At 51.0% G+C, this 26,349-nt stretch overlaps 1 protein-coding gene across 7 annotated transcripts in view; it reads right to left on the minus strand.

Moving 5' to 3' along the window:
* LOC138569831 (transducin-like enhancer protein 2) overlaps positions 1-26,349 on the minus strand; it is a 1,070,704-nt gene that overhangs the window by 313,335 nt on the left and 731,020 nt on the right. For all 7 annotated transcript variants that reach the window (XM_069648244.1, XM_069648230.1, XM_069648222.1 and 4 more), the window contains one exon: positions 16,013-16,148. In XM_069648244.1, coding sequence (XP_069504345.1) covers positions 16,013-16,148 — 136 coding nt within the window. The remainder of the gene's footprint in view (positions 1-16,012; positions 16,149-26,349) is intronic.

Consider the following 26,349-nt stretch of genomic DNA (forward strand, 5'->3'; position numbering starts at 1 on the left):
AGGACAAAAAGGACCCAGGGTTGAGCAGGGCACCCAGGCAGGCTGGAGGTAAGGCAAGGCAAAAGGGCCCAAGAGGACCCAGGGTTGAGCAGGGCACCCAGGCAGGCTGGAGGCAAGGCAAGGCAAAAGGGCCCAAGAGGACCCAGGGTTGAGCAGGGCACCCAGTCAGGCTGGGGGCAAGGCAAGGTGGAAGCAGGAACCACAGGAAACCAGGAGCGAGCAACACGAACGAAGCTTCCCCGTTGAGACGCGGTTAGCTTCTGCTTGCGGTTCCCTTTTATGGGCCGCCGGCACCCGCGAGGCCTGAAACGCAAGCCGTTTCGTCTCCGGGTGCCGGCGGACCCGAAACGAGGCTTGGAAGGCAAGCCCTTCCCAAAGCGCAGGCCCAATCTACGGCGCATGAGCGGAACCGAGACAGCGGTTTCCCACGCATGCGCCGCAACCCTCCAGCAGCGGTTCCAGAAGCTCTCCTCCTGGCGGCTCCCCAGGCGCGAAAGCGCGGGTAGATCCGCCAGGAGGGAGAAGGGAGAGCGATCGCAACGGACCTCGGTCTCCCCAAAAGTGGCGTGACACTATGCCCCCTCCCTGGAAGACCCGGGGCCCCGGGTTTCCAAGGAAACCGATCATAGAACTCTCGCACCAGGCGGGGAGCGTGCACATGCTGATGAGGTTCCCAAGTACGATCACAAGCCGGGTACCCTTTCCAATCCACCAAGAAATGAAGCACCCCCCTGCGATAGCGGGCATCGCAAATCTCCTGAACCTCAAATTCTGGGAGCCCTTGGACGAGGACAGAGGCAGGGCGAGGGCAGGACCGACCATAGGGATCGGCCACATAGGGCTTCAAAAGGGAGACATGGAAAACAGGGTGTACATGCCAAGAGGGAGGCAACTGGAGATGTAGGGCTACGGAGGATAACCGTTCGGTTATCGTGAACGGACCAAAATACCGGGGAGCTAGTTTAACTGGTAAATTGCGAAGTGGCAGGTTTTTGGAGGACAGCCACACCTTATTCCCCACTTGAAAATCTGGTTCCAAACTCCTTTTCCTGTCAGCCTGGGCCTTCATCCTTTCCTTGGCTCTCTTCAGGATCTCACGTGCCAATTCTTGGTGTCGTTGAATGGTTGAGACCAGGACATCAGCAGACGGAACAGTACCGGTGGGCACAGGATGAAACGGCACCAATTTGGGATGTTGACCAGTAGAGCAGAGGAATGGGCTGATTCCAATGGAAGCATGAACAGTGTTGTTGTAGGAAACTTCTGCGAGATCTAAGCATGCCTTCCAGTTGGACTGAGTGGCGTTGGCAAAACAACGGAGGTACTCCTCCAGGGTCTGATTAGTCCTTTCAGTAAGTCCGTTGGTCTGCGGGTGATAACCAGAACTCAATGCTCTACGTATACCCAGATGACTACACACCTTGTTCCAAAAAGCTGAAAGATATTGAGAACCACGATCCGAGATTATCTTTTCTGGGAGACCATGTAATCGATAGATTCCGTGGAGAAAGACTGAAGCCATCTGAGCAGCCGTAGGGATCTTGTGGAATGGGATGAAATGAGCATATTTGGTGAAGCTGTCGACCACAACCATGATGCAAGTATACCCGTCAGAGGGAGGTAGATCAACCACAAAATCAGTGGCGATAGTATGCCATGGGTATGGTGCTAATTCAGTTGGTACCAGCAATCCCAGAGGCCGTCTCCTTGGGACCTTACATTGGGCACAGACGGGACAACTCTCGATGTATCTCTGAACGTCGGTAGCCCACCTAGGCCACCAAAATTGTCGGGATATCAGTTCACGTGTAGCTCTCATCCCTCGATGCCCTCCAATGGGTGAATCATGAAACCCATGCAATATGCCCTCTCGAATCGTACCCTCGGGAATGTAAAGCCACTTCTGGAAAAACAGGAGTCCATCATGTTCCGATACGGACTCACGCCGAAGAAGGGCCAATCTTTCAGGATCCGTCCAGGTGGCGTCAGCGATAGACTGTAGATGAGATGACAAAGTCAATAAGAAATGTTGAGGGGAAATCAGTGGCTGATCCAAGCTGGGCATTTCTTCTTCTTTTTCCAGGGATCGAGAGAGAGCGTCCGCTTTCAAGTTAGCAGTTCCTGGAATGTATGTAACGTGAAACACAAATGGGGAGAAAAAGAAGGCCCACCTAGCCTGTCAGGGCGTTCGGCATTGCAAGGAGCGTAGATACTGCAGGTTGCGATGATCAGTACGAACCTCCACCGAAAAACGGGCTCCAAGTAGATGATGCCTCCATTCCTCAAACGCGGTTTTTATAGCCAACAGTTCCCGCTCGATAACCGCATAATTTCTTTCACTGGGACTCAGCTTGCGTGAGAAGTAGGCCACCGGATGTTCAACGGAAGTTTCTGGATCTTTCTGCAGAAGAACTGCACCAACAGCAAAGTTCGATGCGTCTGCTTCTACGATATAAGGTAGATCATCCTGAGGGTGGCGCAGAATCGGGGCGGCCATGAAGGCCGACTTCAAGGTGTCAAATGCCTGAGAAGCGAGAAAATCCCACCTGAAAGTGATTTTACTGCTGGTCAGCCTGGTAAGGGGCGCTGAGATTTGAGAGAACAGTGGGATAAAGCGCCTGTAAAAGTTTGCGAATCCCAAAAAGCGTTGTAGAGATTTTACATCATGGGGTTGTTTCCACTCCTGTATGGCTTGTACCTTCTTGGGGTCCATCTCTATCCCATCCTGATTGATCACAAATCCCAAGAATTCAATACTGGATAGGTGAAAACTGCATTTCTCAGCCTTTGCGAATAGGTGGTTGAAAGACAAACGTCGAAGGACCTCACGTACATGTCTCACATGTTCTTCGATGGATCTGGAAAAAAACAAGATATCGTCCAAATATATCCAGACTGACAAACCAATGAGATCACTAAAGATGTTGTCCATAAACCGTTGAAAGATGGCTGGGGCGTTGCACAGACCGAATGGCATGACTCTATACTCAAAATGCCCAAATGATGTCTTGAAAGCCGTTTTCCATTCATCCCCGTTCTTGATGCGTACCAGGTGATACGCTCCACGTAAATCCAGTTTGGTGAAGATCCGGGCAGTATGTAGGGTTTCCAGGATATTGCGAATCAACGGAAGTGGATATCGGTCTTTAGCTGTTATGTCATTTAGTTCTCGATAGTCAACACAAGGTCTCAAGGTGCCCTCCTTCTTCTTCACAAAGAACAAGGGAAACCCTGCGGGAGACTTAGACGGAACTATGTATCCTTTCTGTAAACAATCCGACAAGTAATCCTGAAGCACTTGTTTCTCATCCCGTGTTAAAGCGTATAGTTTCCCATGGGGAATCACGCAGTCTGGTAACAACTCGATTGAACAATCAAACGAGCGATGAGGTGGTAGAGGTATATCGCCCGGTTCAGAAAACACGTGCTCAAAATCGGCGTACTCCTGAGGAACATGAGAGATGGAACACACACGGACCCCACTACCATTAGAGTTCAAGGGGGTCGAAGGAGCCCGGGTCGGAGCGGACAAACAGCACTTATGAGCACAAACTGCAGAGGAAAAGGTCAGGGTGTGCGTTCTCCAATCAATTACCGGATTATTGTGTTGCAGCCAGGGTAAGCCCAGAACCACCTTGTAGGTGGGGGACTTAATGACGTCCAAAGCGAGATCTTCAAGATAGTCGGCAATCTGAAGAGGTAGACCCACTGTGAATTGTCGGACAGGCCCAGAGGACAAAGCAGTTCCGTCGATGACTTCCACGGGCAGAGCAGTGGATCTGGACAAGAGTGGAATCCGATTCACAGAGGCAAATGTTTCATCAATATAATTGCCGGAAGCCCCGCTATCCAACAGAGCAAACACCTACAAACTTCTGCCAGGCAACTTGATTCAGATCTTCAGAGTCTGTAGCACCGCGGGTTGCATGGGATGTAGAACTGAACAGAACGTGGAAAGGTCTGAAGAAAGAGGGGGACCTGTCGCTGCCTTCCCAATACACGACAGGTCCTCTAGTTTTCCGCCTTCTTCTTCTGGGATCGTAAAGGGCACGTACCCAGAAAATGCCCAGCAGCTCCACAATAGAGACATAGACGTAACGTTCTTCTTCGTCTTCTCTCTTCCTCTGATAAAGGACCCCTCATAGCTCCTAGTTGCATAGGCTCTGGTCCGGATTCAGTAGGCCCAAATGATCCGGCAGGTAAACTGGTCATTCTGGAACTGCCCCTCTCGAACCGACGTCTCTCTGCCTTCCGTTCTGCCAATCTCTGATCAATTCGGAGCACCTGCTCGATTAGGTGTTGAAGAGTCTCTGGTTCAGGTATATGGAGTAACTCATCCTTGAACTCCTCTCTTAGCCCACGACGAAACAGAGTTTTTTGTGTGAATTCTGGCCATTGGGAATCGGTTGCCAGTAGACGGAAGCGGCTAATGTATGTTATTATGTCGGCGTTCCCCTGTTTCAAATCCATCAACTGGTTCTGCGCAGCGGAGGCCAGGTTGGGCGTCTGGAAAACCTCAAGGAATGCTTTTTCAAAAGCTGCAAAGACATTCAAAATTGGGCTATTGGTAACCACAAACGGAGTTGCCCAGGCCAGAGCATTGCCAGTCAAATTCCCCAAGATATAACCAATCTTGGCCTTATCATTGTTGAAATGAGTCGACCTGAAAAGAAAATGGATTCGACAATGGTTACAGAATTCCGCTACTCGTCGCGGATCTCCATCAAACTTGATGGGCGTTGTGTGTGCCAAGGATCCTTCCGCTTGTGAGGTACTCGGAACCCATTGGGTTATCATTTGGCGTAGAGTTTGATTTTCCTGGCGTAAGGCGATCATCTCCGCCCTGAGTGCTTGTAACTCATTCCGTACTTCTTGCGAATCCTCCATCTCAAGGTCTGAAGGCAGGCGTCTCAATCTGTCAAGCTGGGATGTACGTGAAGACTGCGTACCTGTTTTCTTTGATTTGGATCTTGTTGGGGCCGCCAGGCTGTAGCCAGCTGAATGACGAGTGTGTGACTCGGGGAACCCGCCTCTCCACCACCCAAATGGTACAGGGTGGAGGATGGACAGACTCCCAGCGTCACGGAAAGCACTCTCCTGATTAACGTGACGGTGGGACTGTGCAAGCACAGACAGGAGAGGCAGCAGTCAGGTTGAAGATTCGGAACAAGGTGAAGTCCAAGCTGAACGCGGGATCACACCAAACAAAGACAAGTCGGGGCACCAATCCGCAGGAAGACACTTTCAGGCGAACTTCAGGTAGCTGGTTTGGAGATGGCTGACTAGCCCGATGATCTGTAGATCCAAAAAGGACGAGGCACCAGGCAGGACCAGACAGGAAAAGGGGAACCAGATAGGGAAGGGAAACCAACAAGGGAGAGCCCAAGGAATAGGGAAAAAGACAAAGGCCCAATTGGTCCCAGGAGAGTCAGAGGGGAAACTGGAGCCAAGGGAACCCAGGGCGAGAACAAGGAACCCAGGCGACTGGAGGTCAAGTAGGGCAAGTGGGACCAAAGAGACCCTTGGGCAAAACTGGGCACCCAGGCAGGCAGAAGGCAAGCAGGACAAAAAGGACCCAGGGTTGAGCAGGGCACCCAGGCAGGCTGGAGGCAAGGCAAGGCAAAAGGGCCCAAGAGGACCCAGGGTTGAGCAGGGCACCCAGGCAGGCTGGAGGCAAGGCAAGGCAAAAGGGCCCAAGAGGACCCAGGGTTGAGCAGGGCACCCAGGCAGGCTGGGGGCAAGGCAAGGTGGAAGCAGGAACCACAGGAAACCAGGAGCGAGCAACACGAACGAAGCTTCCGCGTTGAGACGCGGTTAGCTTCTGCTTGCGGTTACCTTTTATGGGCCGCCGGCACCCGCGAGGCCTGAAACGCAAGCCGTTTTGTCTCCGGGTGCCGGCGGACCCGAAACGAGGCTTGGAAGGCAAGCCCTTCCCAAAGCGCAGGCCCAATCTACGGCGCATGCGCGGAACCGAGACAGCGGTTTCCCACGCATGCGCCGCAACCCTCCAGCAGCGGTTCCAGAAGCTCTCCTCCTGGCGGCTCCCCAGGCGCGAAAGCGCGGGTAGATCCGCCAGGAGGGAGAAGGGAGAGCGATCGCAACGGACCTCGGTCTCCCCAAAAGTGGTGTGACAACCTGCCAGCAGGCCCCCACTCATGTCCCCCTGCACCCCCACCCCCCAGCATTGCGGAGCACCTGCCAGCAGGCCCCACTCATGTTCCACTCATGTCCCCCTGCACCCCCACCCCCCAGCATTGCGGGGCACCTGCCAGCAGGCCCCCACTCATGTCCCCCTGCACCCCCACCCCCCAGCATTGCGGGGCACCTGCCAGCAGGCCCCCACTCATGTCCCACTCATGTCCCCCTGCACCCCCACCCCCCAGCATTGCGGGGCACCTGCCAGCAGGCCCCCACTCATGTCCCCTTGCACCCCCACCCCCAGCATTGTGGGGCACCTGCCACAGGCCCCCACCCATGTCCAACTCATGTTCCCCACCAACCCCACCCCCAGCATTGCGGGGCACCTGCCAGCAGGCCCCCACTCATGTCCCACTCATGTCCCCCTGCACCCCCACCCCCCAGCATTGCGGGGCACCTGCCAGCAGGCCCCCACACATGTCCCCCAGCCAACATGTCATCACAATCTAGATCCCTGGCCCTTATGGTCAGCCTCCAAATGCAAAACACCCACTCGAGTATTGCATCCACCCACTTAGAAATGGCAATGACATGATAGATGCCCAATTGCAAGTCTGGAAATGAACACATGGCCCTCACATACACCCAATGGGTGTCAGTGAATCTCAAAACCCATATCATGATATGCATGATACCAATGAGATGATACTAAACATTGAAGTTTGATGAAAAAAATATTATAAACAGCATAAATGGAATTAAAAATAAACAAATGACAATGGGAATCAAAAACCAAAACCAGCATGTCCGTAAAATAATGAAAAACGACAAATCATAATCCAAAGGAAAGGTGTCCAAAGTCACAGTTCAAGAAAGTAAATCCAAGGTAAAAACAAAACCGAAAACCATTGCTCCATGGGTAAATCCCAAAAAAATAAAAAAATCCAACAGTCAACTATATACAGATAAACAAACCAGGGTCCATGATCCCAACTGAAGAAATGAAACCTACATAAAAATACTACCTAATAAAATAAAACTATATACAAAAATGGGGCCCATTGACCAAAAGGTCCAAAATAAATAAAAAAGCAAAGGAAACCTACACTAACTACATAACTATTTACAAGGGCTGCAGGCTAGTCCGACGGCTCACTGGTTGTTGTCATGGGCCAGGGCATCATCGAACTCCTGTTCAATGGCTTGGAGGCGGGCATGTTCCCTGGCCCCGAGGTCCCGCAGGGATAATGCAGTGTCCAGCTCCAACTCCCTGCGAAGACCCTCGAGGCACTCAGCCCGCCTCAGCGCCCTCCGCATGGAGTTCTCCGCCCTGACCATTGTGAGCCGTTCCTCCTCTGCCCGCTGCCGCTCCGCACCTATCTGCTGGCCCAACCGCTCCCACACGGAAGCCACTCCCATTCCAGGGTTCTCCTGCCCTCCGGCCGATGCCTGCACCCCTGATGTTGATGGTCCCGAGCCATGATGCCTCCCACGTCGAGCCTGCCACTGCCTCCGACGCAACTGCCTGTGCCAGCACGACGGCATCCAGGCTGATGGAAACCACCGACGCCGTCGTGCACGTGCCCTGCCCGATGATGCCGTCACATCCTCCATCTGCTGGGGTCCAGTTACTGGTGTGTCCACCCCTGCTGGACCTCCGACTCCCGACTGTGGCAGGGATGGGAACCCACCGAGGTGGCTGCATTGGTCGGGGCAGGTCCACAGGGGGCCCTGGTGGCATCTGGGCCGGAAGACGGCATGGAGTACGACTGGCGCATAGCCTCCACAGAGGAGGAGAGGGTCGCCAGAGTGCCCGACACATGTACGAGACCCCCGACCATGACCGCTCCCAACTGGGCGCGGTGCTCTTCGTGATGACGTGCGTGCTTCCCCCGGGAAGCACGCACCTCATCACGAATGACAGCCGTGCGCAACGCGACACCAATCAGGACCTTCTCCATACAGCCAGGGGTCCCCTTGTCCGCAGGTGGAGGGGAGTCAGATGACATGGACATCCCCCCTACCTGCGGACGGGCCTGGGATGGGGCATCCCTGCTGGTGCATGGTGGTGCAGTCACAGTGTCAGGGACAGTGACATGCACAGGCACCTCCACGGCGACCTGTGCTGCCTCCTGCCCCTGCCCCTGTACTGCACCACTTGCACCAGCAGGGATGCCCCCACCAGGCCCCATGTGCGGCTCAGTAGCAGCTTCCTCCTCCTCTGTGGAAACCACCAACCTGGGTGGCTCCACACCGTCTTCCGCCGTTGCAAGCCACTGTGGGAGCTCACCCACCCCTTCCGCTGCAGCCGTGGGGGCATCCCCGCCGCTTAGCTCCACAGCGCCGTCTCCGCCCTCTTCTTCACTTTGCGCTGTGTAGAGGGAGACATAGAACACAAGCATCAGGGTACTGTACAATGGTCCCCTAGACAGGAAGCAACAGCAGATGAGTGGCACTGTCAAAGATCACTTCCATCATGTCCCTCCACAACACATGGGTCAGTGCAGGCAAAACAGATGCAGTAACAGGCATGGCGCATGCTATGGACATAAGCAAACATGTCCAAGGGACTCTTGAAGCATACAATGTTGTTTTTGGACTCACATGCATCATGGGTCATGCCTATCACATGCACACACTTCAACGTACTTTCATCCATCTGGACTCGTACACCCCAGACACAGTGGATGCCAGGATAACTAGGCTGCATCAGTGAATCTGAACATTGTCACAGACGTGTCATGCATCCATGGCATCCACAAGTCACAGACATGCAGGTCAGAAACACAGACATGGACAGCATACATGTACATGGCATCAGCACCCATCCCTCACCCACACCCATGTCCAGGAACAGAGACTGGCATGCTCTCATGTGTCCATTCCGCATAGGGCTCCCCATGTTGCATTTAAACACATACACCAACCGTGTGCTTCACACATTACTGGTCTCACATGCATGACCATGATGTCCCTGCACACACACACGCGTACATGGCCTATGTCACACATACAGGCAAGTATCAGACAACCAGCATGCTGCAACATGCCCTGTCTCACACAGCAATGCTTGGCCACTTACCGCTCGACTCCAGACGGGTCTGCCTCTCAAGGATCTGGGCATGGAGCGCTGGGCGTACGCGTTCCAGGACCCTCAGCTGGATGGTACTCATGCTGTCCCGGCCCCCCTCCACGAGGCGCCGGGCCTTTATGAGGGTCCTGGACCTGAAGTCCTCCCAGCGCTTCTTGACTTGCTTGATGTTGCGGGTTGCCACCCCCTCCGCGTTGATGGCAACCACAAAGTCATCCCAGATCCTGTCCCGTCCTTCCTTGTCGGCGCGTGGTGATCCGAAGAGGGCATCATAATGCCCCAGGACAAGCTCCACCAGGACACCATTTTCCTTCTGACTGAAGCTGGTGGCCTTCTGCCCCTCTGGCTGGGGGTCGCCAGTGGTCTCGGATGGTGTTTGCCCCGACATGGCGACCCCCGAGGCAGGCGTGGGTGGGCAACTGGGTCCTGGGTCTGGGCTGTGGAGCGATGGTATCCCAGTCGGGAGTGTTCTGTTCCAGCAGGGGTGGACACAGCAACTGGACTCCTGCAGATGGCTCATGTGCAGGCACCAAATGGCAGGGCACGGTGGCAGCAGGCAGGCAGGCAGCAGCAGATGGCTCGTGGGAGGCTGCTCGGGGCTCTGGGGGGCAGTAATTCGGCCTTTTGGGCAGGAGCGTGGTCTTCTGTGTGCTTACGCGTGGCCAGCTTGATACGGAGTGATTTGGCACGTGAAAATTCTGCACGTCAGCGTGTGAATCGAGGAAAGGCCCTTAGTGCGTAAGCGCGTCAGCACGCATACGCGATTCCATTGGACCAAAGGCCCTTAGCGCGTATGCGTGTCTGTGGCGTATTGCGCACGGGCGTTGCTTTTCGTGGGGTGCGGTGCGTGTGTCTTGCAGGCGTTGGGGTTCACACGCTATTACTTCACAGCGGGTGGGTGTTGGCTACGCGTTCTTCTACACGCAAGGCAGACGGTGAGTGGTACCCTGCTCCCCCAGGCCCGATCGCGTGTGAAAACACCCGCAAGCCCCTGAAATACACGTACACCCGCGAGCCCCTGAAATACACGTACCCCGCTCTCCCAGGCCCGATCGCGTGTGAAAACACCCGCGAGCCCCTGGAATACACGTACCCCGCTCCCCCAGGCCCGATCGCGTGTGAAAACACCCGCGAGCCCCTGAAATACACGTACCCCGCTCCCCCAGGCCCGATCGCGTGTAAAAACACCCGCGAGCCCCTGAAATACACGTACCCCGCTCCCCCAGGGCCGATCGCGTGTGAAAACACCCGCGAGCCCCTGAAATACACATACCCCGCTCCCCCAGGCCCGATCGCGTGTAAAAACACCCGCGAGCACCTGGAATACACGTACCCCGCTCCCCCAGGCCCGATCGCGTGTGAAAACACCCGCGAGCCCCTGAAATACATGTACCCCGCTCCCCCAGGCCCGATCCTGAAATACACGCGCCCAGGCCAATCGCGTGTGAGAAACTTCTCGCGCACCTCTGAAATACACGCGCCCAGGCCAATAGCGTGTGGAACTTCTCGCGCACCTCTGAAATACACGCGCCCAGGCCAATCGCGTGTGGAACTTCACGCGCACCCCTGAAATACACGCACACGCTCCCCCAGGCCAGATCGCATGTAAAACTTCTCGCGCACCCCTGAAATACACGCGCCCAGGCCAATCGCGTGTGGAACTTCTCGCGCCCTTCTGAAATACACGCGCCCAGGCCAATTGCGTGTGGAACTTCTCGCGCACCTCTGAAATACACGCGCCCAGGCCAATCACGTGTGGAACTTCACGCGCACCCCTGAAATACACGCACACGCTCCCCCAGGCCAGATCGCGTGTAAAACTTCGCGCGCACCCCTGAAATACCCGCACGCAGCCCAATCGCGTGTGAAACTTCCCGCGCACCCCTGAAATACCCGCACGCAGCCCAATCGTGTGTGGAACTTCTCGCGCACCTCTGAAATACACGCACACGCTCCCCCAGGCCCGATCGCGTGTGGAACTTCTCGCGCACCCCTGAAATACATGCGCACAGGCCAATCGCGTGTGAAACTTCTCGCGCACCTCTGGAATACACGCGCCCAGGCCATTCGCGTGTGGAACTTCTCGCGCACCTCTGTAATACACGCACACGCTCCCCCAGGCCCGATCGCGTGTGGGCCTTCTCGCGCGTGTAGGACTTTGGCGCACATTTTTTTCCTGCGCAGGGACGCTACCGCCTGCTTTCGTGTGGCGGACATGTATGGGCCTGTGCGCATCTTTGGCCCTGTGCTTTTTTTCCCTATTCGATTCCATGAATACGTGTTGTAGGCGAGCGTGTGGGCGTTCTGCGCACTTGCCTCCTGTACTTCCCCCGTGACGCCCACATTTTCACAAGTTGTTCCTCATTTTGCGTGTGACGCCCCGTGTTACGCCTACTTTTGTTATGTGCACCGCGCTATGTGCGAATTCGCTGTGGCCTTATCGCACGGCGTTAGATGACCTGTGCGCCAGCGTGCGCCAGCGTGCGCCGCGCACTTTTTCAGCGCACATCCCACATTTCGCGCCTGCACGGACTTCCATGAATTGATGTGCGATGTTTTCTGTGCGATAATCGCACTTGCACTGCGATTTTCGCTATTTCACTGCGAATCGCACGTTTTCGCACGCGTGCGCCGTTTTTTCGGCGCACATTAATTCCATGAATCGGCCTGTTAATCTATCCTAATGACAAACCAAACCCCAACATTTTTCTCCAACCCTAACCTTTACCCTAACCCCTATCCATACCCTAACCCTTACCCTAAACCAGGCCCACTAAACCCACCTTAACCCTAACAATTACCCTAGCAGCACTACATGTTTGGCTACTTTTCAGCTGCATTTATTGACTACTTTTTGTTGGCAACTTTTTCACTGCAGAGGTATTTTCACCATGACTTTTTCACTGACAACATTTTTTATGGCTACATTGTCACTGGATACCCACTTTCCTACCTACCACTTCACTAAAGCTCTTTTCTATGCCCTGGCACGTAGCTGACTCAATTACTGCTCTAGTCTTCTCCTGGGACACCCTCTCTACTCATTTTCCCACCTTAACAAAATTCTCCAGTTTGCAACATGCACACTGTACAACCTCTCCCATTCCTATCCCACCTCTTGTCACTGCCTTCATGACGGCTGCCTCCCCATCCATCACTAATCACTCTAAAAATGATTTCTACTTGTCTTTAAATGACTTCATGGTCTAGCCCTACCCCTTCCTTAATCTGGCTATCTCTGTCACCCTACACTTTCCTTTCCCCCACCACCTACACAATGGCCCTCATTACGGGGTTAGTGGGACAACCCTCCGGGTTGTCGCCGCGCCCGTAACACTGTTTCTGCCACATGAGATTGCGGTGTAACTGGAATATCATATGCGATGGAACGGATATTTCACATAGGACTCTGTGGGATCGGGAATCCTGAAGCACCGGTGCCGGTGCTTCAGTGAAAAGTATGCCGGCAGGGGCCCGAACTCCCGGCAGGTCAGGGCTGCCGGGAGTTCAGTGCCCCTATTGGCAAACTCACAGTTTGGCAGTCCGGGAAGGGTGCCGGTACGTTGCTAAACTTATAATGAGACCCAATGTCCCGGTTCACTGCTGCGTCTTTTCTATCATTGTCAAGCTTCACTGGACACTGTCATGGACGATACCTTCCCCAGCCCTGCAGTCAAATCTGCCCTTAACACTGTCTCCTCATCCAGGGCATATCCTGATATCCTCCCCCTCTCCCTACTGTACATAATCGATATAGGACTTTGCCGGTTATGTAATTAGTGTGAGAATCATGTGATTGCATAATAGTACTGTTCTCACGTATGCCCCATTATATGTCCATTGTTCTCATCTGGTTCCGCTTCATCTGACTGCAAAATTGCTCTGAGCTCTACCCTGTGCTAATGTACGTGTTACTGCCCAATATCTCACGTCCTGCCTTTGGTAAATAAATACAAAAGAATTAGACACTTTGCAGCAGGAGGTGGTCACTATTGAATGTTTCCAGAAAGAAATATGCAATAGCGACATATCATTTTGTAATTGTATGTTCTTGTAGAGTGCCTCGTTGCCACTGGGACAGGACCGTGGGCCCGTGTTATGAAAGATTTCTAAATAAATAAAATAAGGAATTCATTGAAATAATTGATAGAGGTGGGATGTCTGGAGGTGAACGGAGCTCAGGTTTCAAGTGCTGATGAAAGGACCAGGCCATTTTTTAAGTTGGGGAATCATAGAAAGTGAAGAGTGGAAAGATCTCCCTGTGTTCCATATCAGTAGAGGTGCCCCTGGGCTCCTTTTGGGGGCTGGGTCGACTAAGATGTGATAGTATGAGTAAGTGTGACTTCTGTAATCCTGGAGGCAGGACCAGCTTGTGCTGATCGACCTCTCAACAAGGTAGAAGACTACTTTGGTCAGTTGTGTGAACTTATCTGCACCATAAGTTCAGAGGTAGAGTTGGTTTCTCTCCCTGTACTTGATGATGGAGAAACCACTGCACCTGACTAGGGGGCGAGCAGTGACACAAATAGCTCAAATAGAAAGTATAGTAACACCAATCCTGGGTCTGTGCCGTCAGTAGAAATGGGATTCTTCGGTATGGCCTGGCGGCCATTTTGGTAGGTAGGCAGGAGCGTCCTGTTAATTACCAGGAGGGAATGAGCTATTTTGCTGGATGTTATGTCTGATGAGTGGTGCATGCAGGAATGCAGCCACAAGGATGGGGAATACAAGGGCTGATATCAACCTTCGATGCATACCAACAACGTGTCACCAAGAATTGCTCAAACCCCAATTCTGTTCTGTAGATGGAGTCAACCCAGAGTAGCAAAGAGTTTGCAAGCTGTTAGCAAGAAGATGGATGCTGAGCTGTCAAAGTCTTTCTTTCGTTAGGACGTTTCTCAGGAATGTAGTACTGGATCAAGCCCGGTGGATATTCAGAAAGGAGTATCTATGTAGAGCTTTAGTGGAGGAGAGCAAAAGAGACGAGAGCCGGAATGGTGGGGAGTGGAGAACGACAGAGATGGCAAGACTGCGGGATGGAATGGACAAAGAGAGTACTGCAATGTGCAGAGAAGATGCCAGCATTCCGCAGGAAGCATTAGCGAAAGAGTATGATATGATATGATATGATAGTTTATTTATATAGCGCCTATACACAAAGTGTTTCAAAGCGCTTCAAGGAGGGAGGGGACATAGGAAAATACAGTTCATTCAGTAAAAGTCCTTGAACAATACAGAATGTGAAAAATAACTATCATAATAGGCCTGTCGACATTTCTGATAGTGAAAGTGCATAGAACAAGTAAGGTAAGAGGTAATGGATAGGAAGGAGAACAAAGCAAGCAGTAACATTACTATGTCTGACGACAATTTACGAAGTGCAGGTGGTAACAAGAGGCGGGGTGGGAGGGGGGGCAAGGGGAAGGAGGGGGAAGGAGAACAAGGCACGCTACTGAGCAAAAATGTCGGTGACAAATTTAAAAAGCAGGGGAGGAGGGAGAAGAACAAGGACGGGAGGAGGGGAGACAGACAAGCTGCTGTCAAGAGTCACGGAACAGATGATAGGAGTAAGTGCTTGGAGGGGGAGGGCTGAGAGGAGGGAGAGAGAAGGGGGGAGTAGGAAGGTAGTAGAGGATGGAATTGAGGAGGGGGTTACACAGTGACTAAAGGGGAGACAGGGGGGCACACAATGACTAACGGGGAGACAGGGGGGCACACAATGACTAACGGGTGGGCAGGGGGTCACACAATGACTTACGGGGGGGTAGGGGAGCACACAGTGACTAACGGGTGGGCAGGGGGGCACACAGTGACTTACAGGGGGGCAGGGGGACACACAATGACTCACGGGTGGGCAGGGGGCACACAGTGACTAACAGGTGGGCAGGGGGGCACACAATGACTCACAGGTGGGCAGGGGGGCACACAGTGACTAACGGGTGGGCAGGGGGGCACACAATGACTCACGGGTGGGCAGGGGGGCACACAGTGACTAACGGGTGGGCAGGGGGGCACACAATGACTCACGGGGGGGGAGGGGGGCACACAATGACTAACGGGGGTGCCGGCGATCCGGCGTACCACGGTGGACAGCGGTAGACAGGCCCTTAGGAGTGGGCCTTGTGAGGAGGGCCGGCCAAGCCTGCCAGCCTTCCCATTGGCCCTGATGTTACATGCTCCAGCCAATCAATGCCCCCCAGCAGCACCAGGCCCAGCACTCCAGTGCAGGGTAAAAACGAGTGGCCGTCTTGGAATGGCAGCTCCACATCAAAACAGAGCACAAAGGACAGCAGAGTAAAACGAAACGGAGCGATTTCTGGCTCACAGAGTCTGCAATTTACAGATGTAGCACAAGCCTGTGCATAAAATATTATTTGCATAAATGTTCATTTTTCGAGCGTCCTCGCGCGCTTCTTGGAGTGGCCCAATGGTAGAGGGCTTACCTTCCAGGGTGTCCAGGATCGTAGTGCACAGAGTGAAGAGAAGGCCAGTGGAGGGGAAAGCTGAAGCCGCTCCGGCAGCCCCATCAGAAAGAGAGATAGTGAGGAAGAGTGAGCAGTGGGGAGGGCCAGGAGTGGGCCTTGTGAGGAGGAGATAGAGAGAGAACGAGCAAGGACAGAGAAAGAGAGCCGCAAGATTGATGGCATGGGCTGTGAGACAGGCAATCTTTCCTGGTCTGGCTGTTGTGACCATACACTGGAGCCCCTTCACCCCTTATGCTCACCCTCTGACTCTTCTTCTTGGGGTATGCAGAGAGCATGAGGGAGGTACACTATCACTCACTGATGGGCTCTGTGATGGGCAGTCTGTTCGAGAGCTGGCGTAGGCGGTAGGCCGAGCTTGGCCCAGGCGTGGAGGAATCTGGGTAAGGCGAGGAGCTGGTGGACTTGGAGGTTGAAGTATTACCCAATGGATCGACCTGAATAAACAAGGAAACAAGGATCAAAGGTTAGAAGAATTTTCTCTCAAAATGTCATCAAGTTCAAATTGGTTTCTAGTGCTAAATCACCTTTCCGTCCCCTACGCACCTCAACCAACCCCTTGGAGATCATCCAGCCAGTCGCTGCATGCCCTCCAATGCACATCATCTATTGAGTCACCACCTGGCCAGCACTCACCCCTTTCTCAAAAGCATCAAATCATTCATCCTGAACCATCTATATTCGTTTTTTTTGCCATATCTCTCAACCTTTTAAGTCTCCTGTGTTTTTGCCAGTGAGTGACCATTGAAGTCAATTAACAGGTGAAGGGCTTGCCGTGAGAGTGAAATGACCGCATGGCGCCTGACACTTGCCAAAAGAGTCTGAGTTGAGAGGTATGTTTTTACCCTCTGGTTCCTAGGATTCCCAGTCGTTGTTCACCAAAGTGGCTGAAACACTGCTTGTTGTTTCTCACAATTCACCTCATAAGCCCTTTTATTTGCCCTTCACCAGCACCGTGGGGTGCATTTGGCGAGGTCCATTAGTTGTTGGGGGTGGGGGGTCCACGCAATACTAGAATCATCCAAAGCATGTGGATCTACAGAACCAAGATGGGTGGCAAAAATCTGTATTTCATCAAAATATATTTTATATAGCATGCAACACTGCACCATGGCCCCTTGGCTCCTTGCATCATCCCTCAGCTGCGTCCTTGGGTTAGCAGTAGCCCCTCATGCCGCAACAGGCCTTTTCCATTCTTGTTTTGTTCATGAGCATCCGAGGATCTGCGATCCAAGATGGCGGACTTAAACCCAGCCATAGGTTTGGTCAACTTCAATTATTCCATGTAGAGCCTAATATCCTACCATCCCAACTGACAAGTTATGGATCAAACTATGTGGTGAGTTTTCAGAGGGGTGGGTTATTTTTTAACAAATGCTTTTGAGGAACTGCTACCGAATTCACTCTAAGGCCCTTATTGAAGCGTTGCAGCTATTGGTAAAACAGGCAGCATTTGACAATACACCAATTTGTACTGCCTGCCCCATTATGCATCGCCCACCACTGCCTTGCCAACACACGCCCGGGGCTACCTGTCTAAAGACTGTGCAAGCCAGCCACAACCAGGTCGAATCGGCCAGTCCTATGCCAACTGCCTGGGTGTTCGAAGATTCAAGCGGACTAAAGCCAGAGGCACCAGTTTCCCCGTTTCTGTTGCTACTCTGTGGAATGCCCCTTCCACCCGCGTGAGCTCAGAGCCTTCCTAAACTGTGTTCCGCAAGAAACGGAAGACTTTCCTATTTCACTGATATCTCCCCCCTGCTATCTGACTGTAACACTCTTCAGCTGACCTAATTACCAGCATTCTTCCTGCTAACTGTCTGTACTTACTAAGATGCAAGCGCCTAGACGCCCATGGGTCAGGTGCTCTGTACAAATGTTAAAATAAATAAATAGGTCTGGAGTATGTAGGAAAAACCGTCTGGCTGTTTTTTTCTCCAAAACACTGCGGGTTGTATCCCAAAAATACTACCATGCCGGCGGAAATCCTGAAATCCCACAGCTGGTAGATACTGTGTAATTACAATTTCAAAAAACAACAGAAAATCAACAAAACAGACCTCCCAAAAATACTGCCTGCTCAAACGAGCCTATGATGAAACGTACAACAGATACTTTTAAACACATCATGTGGAACTGCCTGGCAAACCCATTGTAACATTTAACACGTTTTTACACATAGGTATACATGCAAAATATGTACTTCGACATCAATGAAATGCACATTTTGCAGGTGTGGGTCTAGCAGCATTAAGCCAGCAGGGGGTCAACCACCACCAGCTGAGCACCATACACCCAACACGGCCACCGGTCCAGGCCCTCAGGACGTCGAAGCACACCATGGATCACCATGTTGGGCATCAATGCGCTTAACTAACATGTGCAGGAGCTCATGACGCAGGCCAAGGGATGAAGGAAGCTGAAGATAGAGCAGGGGGGAAGACAGGCTCCCACAGTGGAGGACGAGTAGGAAGAGAAGGATGTGGTGTCAGGTATCCCCCAGGCTAGACCATCACTCTGGAGTAACATGACCAGCGACTAATAACACTGCATCCCCTTGGTAGAGGGAGGATGTGGCATGTACCAGAGATCCTGGGGCGGCGCCTAGAGTTCACCCAACTTGCGCAAAGTGCTATCCCCTCGCCTGAAGGTGGTGTCAGCCCTGCACTTCTGTGCAACTGGCAGCTTCCAACACTCCATTGGAATGTTGCCCGACATGTCCCATTCTGGCTTTTTGTGGTCCTGCATCGGGCGCTAGAAGCACTTCTGCAAGATGCTCATGATCATATGTCTCTCCCCAGCATGCAAGGTGCCATCCATGTCATGAAGAGCAGATTGTATGACCTTATGGGTTTTTCAGATTGCATTGTTGCACTGAACTGCACATACTGGGCATTCTTTTTTAAAGATTTTATTTTATTGGTTTTAACAAACCTTTAAAATAAGTACAACATACACACACACATATTAACATATATCATGTGACAGACACCAACGAATCATCCGTTTCCATGGCTTCCACATCTAGCATCAGCTTATACTAATTCACCCAATATTACTGTTTACAAGAAATCTTCCTTCTGTAGGTATCAAACATGTTTCAATTATTTCCAACAACTGTGTTAAAGGAAGTATTAACTTTAAGTCAGTTCCTTGAAACATCAACGTCCACCAATCGTCTGCACACAGGGAAGGATGATTTAGGCTCCAGGGACCCAGGTGAATAGTTCTCTCAGATCTTAATTTAGTACAAAATAACACTAAGTGTTTAAGTGATTCGTTTTAACTTGAACACAACCTACATTCCGGTGTCAGAGGATCATAACCCTTCCATAGACGAAGCCGATCAACAGTTTTAAACATGTTCAGTCTAAACAATATGAATAGTCTGCGTGCATGTGGATTAGGAAATAAAACTACATAGTTCTGAAGAGTGTTAAAGGCACGTGCCTCTAATGGGGACATCGCTCATACGACTGGAGGCTGATCTCTCCGCACAAGTTTCATCCCAGTCTATGCGCCAGATTTTAAGCTTGGCTGCATCCGGATTCTCATGCAGCATGTCAACTGTGATGTCATATATTTTTAAGATTGCCTCACATCTATTTGACCACATCTGGATGATTTTGGAGTTTGCGGGTGAGACCTCATGAAAGATATCGAATTGTGGGATCTGCGCACGAATACAGGTCTTTCGATATAAAATCAACAGACTCCAACATATTCTTGCGTGCATCGATATTAATGCAAGCTCATATCTTATACAGGATGTCTTCACACCCCTATGGAGGGTTAGTACCTTGGTGCAAAAACAATTTTCTAGAGAGGCCCAGGTCTCATAAGGACAACCAAGGGCATTTTCTGCCCCATATGTCACATCCGGGATGACCTTCTGTTGATAAAAAGACAAAACGGGTCGTAATAAAAATTTACCAAATTTCTTATGGATTATCAATGCCTGGCTTGCTAGTTGCTTACATTTCCTTTTAGTTTCCGCAAGCCAGGGCCCGTCATTTATAGCGGAAATTATTGTCATCCCAAGATATTTGACGTTTTGAGAGATCTGGAGTGTTTCTTGTCCTAAGGACCATTTTATGATTTTTCTGTTGGACACTCCCCCACCGTTCAGGTTCTGCAGAACAAATATTTCACATTTCTTAGTGTTGATCGCTAACTTATTGGATGTGACATATCGTTGCACAGCATTTAGTTTTCTTTGCAACCCGATAGGCATCACATCCATAACGATCAAATCATCAGCGTAAAGCAGCCAACTTAAGTGTGTGTTTGCAACTTTTGGTGGAAAGGACTTAACCTCATTAATTGAGTCGCCTATGTCAGAAATAAAAAGGCCAAATATGGCTGCGGCCAGTGGGCAACCCTGCTTCACTCCTTTAAAGGTGTCAATGGAGGCAGATAAAAGGCCAGATTGGTCCAGGCGAACTCGAAAGTATGTCTTCGTGTGAAGTTCTCTAATGGCTGCCATTAGGTCTGACGGACACCCCCAGTTCTTCAATTTAGCCCACAAGAGCATTCCATCTATGGTGTCAAATGCATACGAAAAATCTATGAATGCTAAGTACACCTTTGTATTTGATTTAATAGCCTCAATTTTGATTATATTTAGCAATAATAGATTTAGCGAGCAGCCCACCTGCTTTACAAAACCTGATTGGTGTTTATCCACATGATTTGATGTTATCGACCAGGCTAGTAATTTTTTCTGTAGCATTGTGGCATAGATTTTACCTAACACGTCCAACAATGCGACAGGCGGGTACTTTTTCGGGTTAGATCTGTCACCCTTTTTAAAGATAGATACGATAATTGCACACTTCCAGGATTTATGCGTTTGACTGTTTTGGACTATCCTTTTGAAGTGTGTCTCACAAAACACTGCCCATATCTCTGGGAACTGTTTGATTGTAAAGGATGTGAGTCCGTCAAGGCCTGGTGCTCGCAAATATTTTGCTTTTTTGATGATGTCTACTATGTCATCTTTTGGAAAGTCTAAATCCCACGGTTTAGAAATTTCTGTTCCCGAAGGTTCCGAGGACTCAGATGAATGATATAAGACTCCAAAATGTGTTTTCCAGTCAGCTTCTGACACCATACATCAGGGGTGCACAACTGATTTTGACAGAGGGCCGAAAGTACCTTACATGAGGGCTATAGTGGGCCGAAAAGTAAAAGTGGGCGGGGCGGTAGGCGGGACATGTCAGGAGGCTTTTTCAACCCCCAATTTGTATTAAACACATGGAAAAAGATGTTTTTGAGGGGTAACGATTTTTATTGCATTTCAAACTTACATTTTGTACTACACATTTTCCATTGCTATCATTTATTTCGATTTAGTTATTGTATATCGTCTGTTTAATTAAATTATATATATTTTATTGACCCTTGATTGGACATTCCGTTATTTTGGACTGCTATAGTTTGCTGTTTGGGTTACCCAAGAGGAGTATGGCCTTCGTTGAGTCAGGTTTCCTCAAATAAGCAAAGGATGTACATCTCCTAACTGTGCCTGTTTTAGCTTTATTATTGAGTTCACTCTTGGAGTGCAACACTATGCCCCATGGCTCCCATCCCCAACCAAACACTATGCCCCATGGTCCCCTCACCCCCAACCAAACACTATGCCCCATGACTCCCATCCCCAACCAAACACTATGCCCCATGGCCCCCTCACCCCCAACCAAACACTATGCCCCATGGGCCCCCTCACCCCCAACCAAACACTATGCCCCATGGGCCCCTCACCCCCAACCAAACACTATGCCCCATTGCTCCCACCCCCAACTTAACACTATGCCCCCTGTCCCTCACCCACCAAGCAAACACTATGCCCCCTGTCCCTCACCCACCAAGCAAACACTATGCCCCCTGTCCCTCACCCACCAAGCAAACACTATGCCCCCTGTCCCTCACCCCCCAAGCAAACACTATGCCCTCTGTCTCTCACCGCCAACCAAACACTATGCCCCATGGCCCCCTCACCCCCAACCAAACACTATGCCCCATGGGCCCCCTCACCCCCAAGCAAACACTATGCCCCCTGCCTCTCACACTCAACCAAACACTATGCCCCATGGCCCCCTCACCCCCAACCAAACACTATGCCCCATGGCCCCCACCCCAACCAAACACTATGCCCCATGGCCCCCTCACCCCCAACCAAACACTATGCCCCATGGCCCCCTCACCCCCAACCAAACACTATGCCCCATGGCCCCCTCACCCCCAACCAAACACTATGCCCCATGGCTCCCACCCCCAACACTATGCCCCCTGTCCCTCACCCACCAAGCAAACACTATGCCCCCTGTCCCTCACCCACCAAGCAAACACTATGCCCCCTGTCCCTCACCCACCAAGCAAACACTATGCCCCCTGTCCCTCACCCACCAAGCAAACACTATGCCCCCTGTCCCTCACCCCCAAACAAACACTATGCCCCCTGTCCCTCACCCCCCAACCAAACACTATGCCCCCTATCCCTCACCCCCAACCAAACACTATGCCCCATGGCCCCCTCACCCAAACCAAACACTATGCCCCATGGCCCCCTCACCCCCAACCAAACACTATACCCCAAACACACTCGCAAGCATGCACCCATACAGACCCGAACCCCCGCCCCCAACGCAGCACACACATTCTCAAGCATGAACCCATACAGACCCGAACCCCCGCCCCCAACGCAGCACACACATTCTCAAGCATGCACCCATACAGACCCGAACCCCCCACCCCCCAACTCAGCACACACACATGCACCCTTACAGACCCGAACCCCCACCCCCCAACTCAGCACACACACATGCACCCTTACAGACCCGAACCCCCCACCCCCAACTCATCACACACACATGCACCCTTACAGACCCGAACCCCCACCCCACAACTCAGCACACACACATGCACCCATACAGACCCGAACCCCCCACCCCCCAACTCAGCACACACACATGCACCCATACAGACCTGAACCCCCACCCCCCAAATCAGCACACACACAGACCCGAACCCCCCCAACCCCAACTCAGCACACACACAAACATGCACACACACAGACCCGAACCCCCACCCCCCAACTCAGCACACACACATGCACCCATACAGACCCGAACCCCCCACCCCCCAACTCAGCACACACATGCACCCATACAGACCTGAACCCCCACCCCCCAAATCAGCACACGCACAGACCCGAACCCCCCCAACCCCAACTCAGCACACACACAAACATGCACCCATACAGACCCGAACCGCCACCCCCCCCAACTCAGCACACAAAAAACATTCAAATCAAAACATTCATACACATCCGACACCCACCCCCACCCCCGCATTTCAACATACACACAAAATACATTCAAATACAAACATTCACACACATCAGACACACCCCCCACCCCCGCATCTCAACATACACACAAAATACATTCAAATCAAAACATTCACACACATCCGACACCCCTCCCACCCCCGCATCTCAACATACACACAAAATACATTCAAATCAAAACATTCATACACATCCGACACCCCTCCCACCCCCGCATCTCAACATACGCACAAAATACATTAAAATTCCAACATTCATACACATCCGACACCCCCCACCCCCGCATCTCAACATACGCACAAAATACATTAAAATTCCAACATTCATACACATCCGACACCCCCCACACCCCCGCATCTCAACATACACACAAAATACATTCAAATCAAAACATTCATACACATCCAACACCCCTCCCACCCCCGCATCTCAACATACGCACAAAATACATTAAAATTCCAACATTCATACACATCCGACACCCCCCCACCCCCGCACCCCCGCATCTCAACATACACATAAAATGCATTCAAATTCCAACATTCATACACATCCGACACCCATCCCCGCATCTCAACACACACACAAAATACATTCAAATTCCAACATTCAAACACATCCGACACCCCCCATCCCCCCCATCGCAACATACACACACAAACATAAAGTAAAACAGACCCGACACACAAACGCAAACAGACCACTTACCGGAGACGTGCTGGAAGGCAGGTAAGCAGGAACGCTGGAATCGTACTACGGCTGGCGTGGTCCAAGGCTGAAATGCCTTCCGGCATCAAGCCTTATGGACCACGCCAGCCGTAGTGCTGGCCCTCCATTGGGTCAGCACACACACACTACGTGGCTCGTAGGAGCAACGTGGTGCATGTGTGCTGAGCCAATGACGGCCAGTGTTTTGTCCGGCCCGGAAGACAACAAAGACTTTCCTAATGGAGGGTGGCCGCGGGCCGCCCTCCATTAGGAAAGTCTTTGTGCCTCGCGGGCCGGGCAAAAGAGCATGGCGGGCCGCAACTGGCCCGCGGGCCGTATGTTGTGCACCCATGCCATACATGCTTGAATTGCATTTTTTTAGGGGCATGCAAGTTGTTAATAAGGCACCAGAAGTCCTTTTTGTTTTTGTTTTGCAAGGTCCTCAACATTAGTTCAGCATCATTTTGCAACATGATGTACTTGTGAGATTTCACCTAGTTTTTATACCTTTGCTTTGCAGCCTTAGTTGCTTGCAGCCGGATATGTTCATCTAGCGTCTTATAGTGTCTTAACTCACTACGTAACAAATGCTTGTGTTTAAAGATCTCCAAATCAAAGCTATGCGCGCGTGCGTAGGACTTGTTTTTAAGGCCTGCCTTTTTAGGTTTAAACTGCATGAATAGATGGTCATATTCCAAATATTGACTGACGTTACAATACTCGCTTGTCAGGTGTTCCAACTCAAGCGTATTCAGTCTCAGGTGAACTCTATTAGATTCAGCCTGGATTTTTTGCCGTCACATATATGTTGGGGCTTTTAGCTTCGTTGAAAATTCTGCTACCAACATGTCATGGTCGCTGTCATTTTTCTTTATGACCTTCAATGAACTTGTTCGCGGATGTAAAGATTCTGAAACAAACATATAGTCAATTGTTGAAACTAGGCTTGCCCGATGCCAGGTGTTGGCAGGTGGTATATCATTGCGGGTGTTCCCGTTTAGCATCTGGAAGTTGCGTGCAGCCATCTCTGCTGACCATGATTGTATAAGGAATTTTTTTTCCGTATCCGACGGTTTGTCTATAAAGACTTGTTTTCCGGCCCTTTTATGGTTCCAATACGTGTTTACCAGCATTATTGAGTCAATACACGTTCCAACTGGGCCAGGAAATTCTAAGGAGGTTATCTGAATGAATGGAGAGTAGTTAGTTGAATTTACAATCCTCCAGCCTGAAGATCTTCTGATCATGGTGAGTAAGCCAGGCATCGGACGACCTTTTAAAGGCTTAATTGCGGGATTTAACGCAACCTCAAAGTCGTTAGTGACCGGGGCTTCCGTTAAACACGTTTCCTGTAAGCAGATAATCTGCAATTGATCAAGCCAATTTGAATTAAATAGATGAAAAAAACAGTGGGTGTTCCAAGATGCAAGACTACACACATCCTGTATTATTGCTTTTTGGCATTATTGTTGGGATTTAATACACAGAGCCTCAGACAGCCAGAGCCACTCAAGAGTTTCCGTAGAGGGTTTCTCGAGTTGAGCTCTTGAACCTTCTGATGAGGACTGGCGTGTGTTTCCATTGATTGTTATTGTAATCTTGTCTTTTTGGGGAACTGTTTCCATCAGAGGCGTCGATGGTTCTTGAATAAGGTGGTTTGATGATGTGTTATTTTTCACTACCATTTTGTCCTTCTTAGTTCCAAAGCGAGAGCTTGTTTCTAAGTTACATTCAGTCAAATTATTGGCTGACGATGTTTTCAAGATGGATGCTCCCGTTGAAGACGTGCAACTCACAGAGTCGTCTCCTCTGGAAGCTGATGAACAGTGTATTTCGTCAAGTTTATATACGTCAAAACCCAGCGAAAACAACGCTACGTTGGCGTCTATAATAGTTGACGCAATCAAGGAAGATAAAACATGGAGGACGACTTTGTCGTTTCTGTTCTCGTCAAAGAATTCCACAATCTTCAAATCATTGGAATTTATTGCTCGCAGTGATGGTACCAGGTGAAGTAGTCTGACAATATTACCACGGTTCAATATTAACTTGTCAGAGGGTTCCAATCTCTCAATGATCAGTTTTTGAACCGTGATTGATGAATTACTGCTTCTGGGGGATAAACCTTTACTAAATTGCACACGCTTTGGCGGGCCTTTTAGATCACGAGGTCGGCTAATGCCTCAGCCAATTTCCTGCTTTCCGGGAGAACATTTTTGATCCCCTTTTTTCTCCAAAGGCACAAGGTTAGGTGAGTCACACGAATTTAGCCCTACAGCATTGATACACTCAAGAGGGTGGGCTACTGAGTTCTGCATCCTTTTTTCTTGTAAGGTCAAAAAAAACGGGGTGGCTGGACAAATTAATTGTGGTAGCAAACTGTCGACCTTGTTAATGATACGACAGATTCTGCCATATGGAACCAGTGCCTCTCGAGAGGTATTGTTAAGCGCTCTTAAGGCCATGCTGGATGCCTGAGGTTCCTTTGAGCAGCCTTGTGCGTTTAAGTTCATCGAGCCCTTGGTACTGATCGGCTCCACAATCTCAGGTGTTATGGGATCATTTTCCAAGTCTATGTA

The sequence above is a fragment of the Ambystoma mexicanum genome, chromosome 1p, assembly GCF_040938575.1.
Source record: "Ambystoma mexicanum isolate Mex_15411 chromosome 1p, UKY_AmexF1_1, whole genome shotgun sequence".
NCBI classification, from domain to species: domain Eukaryota; kingdom Metazoa; phylum Chordata; class Amphibia; order Caudata; family Ambystomatidae; genus Ambystoma; species Ambystoma mexicanum.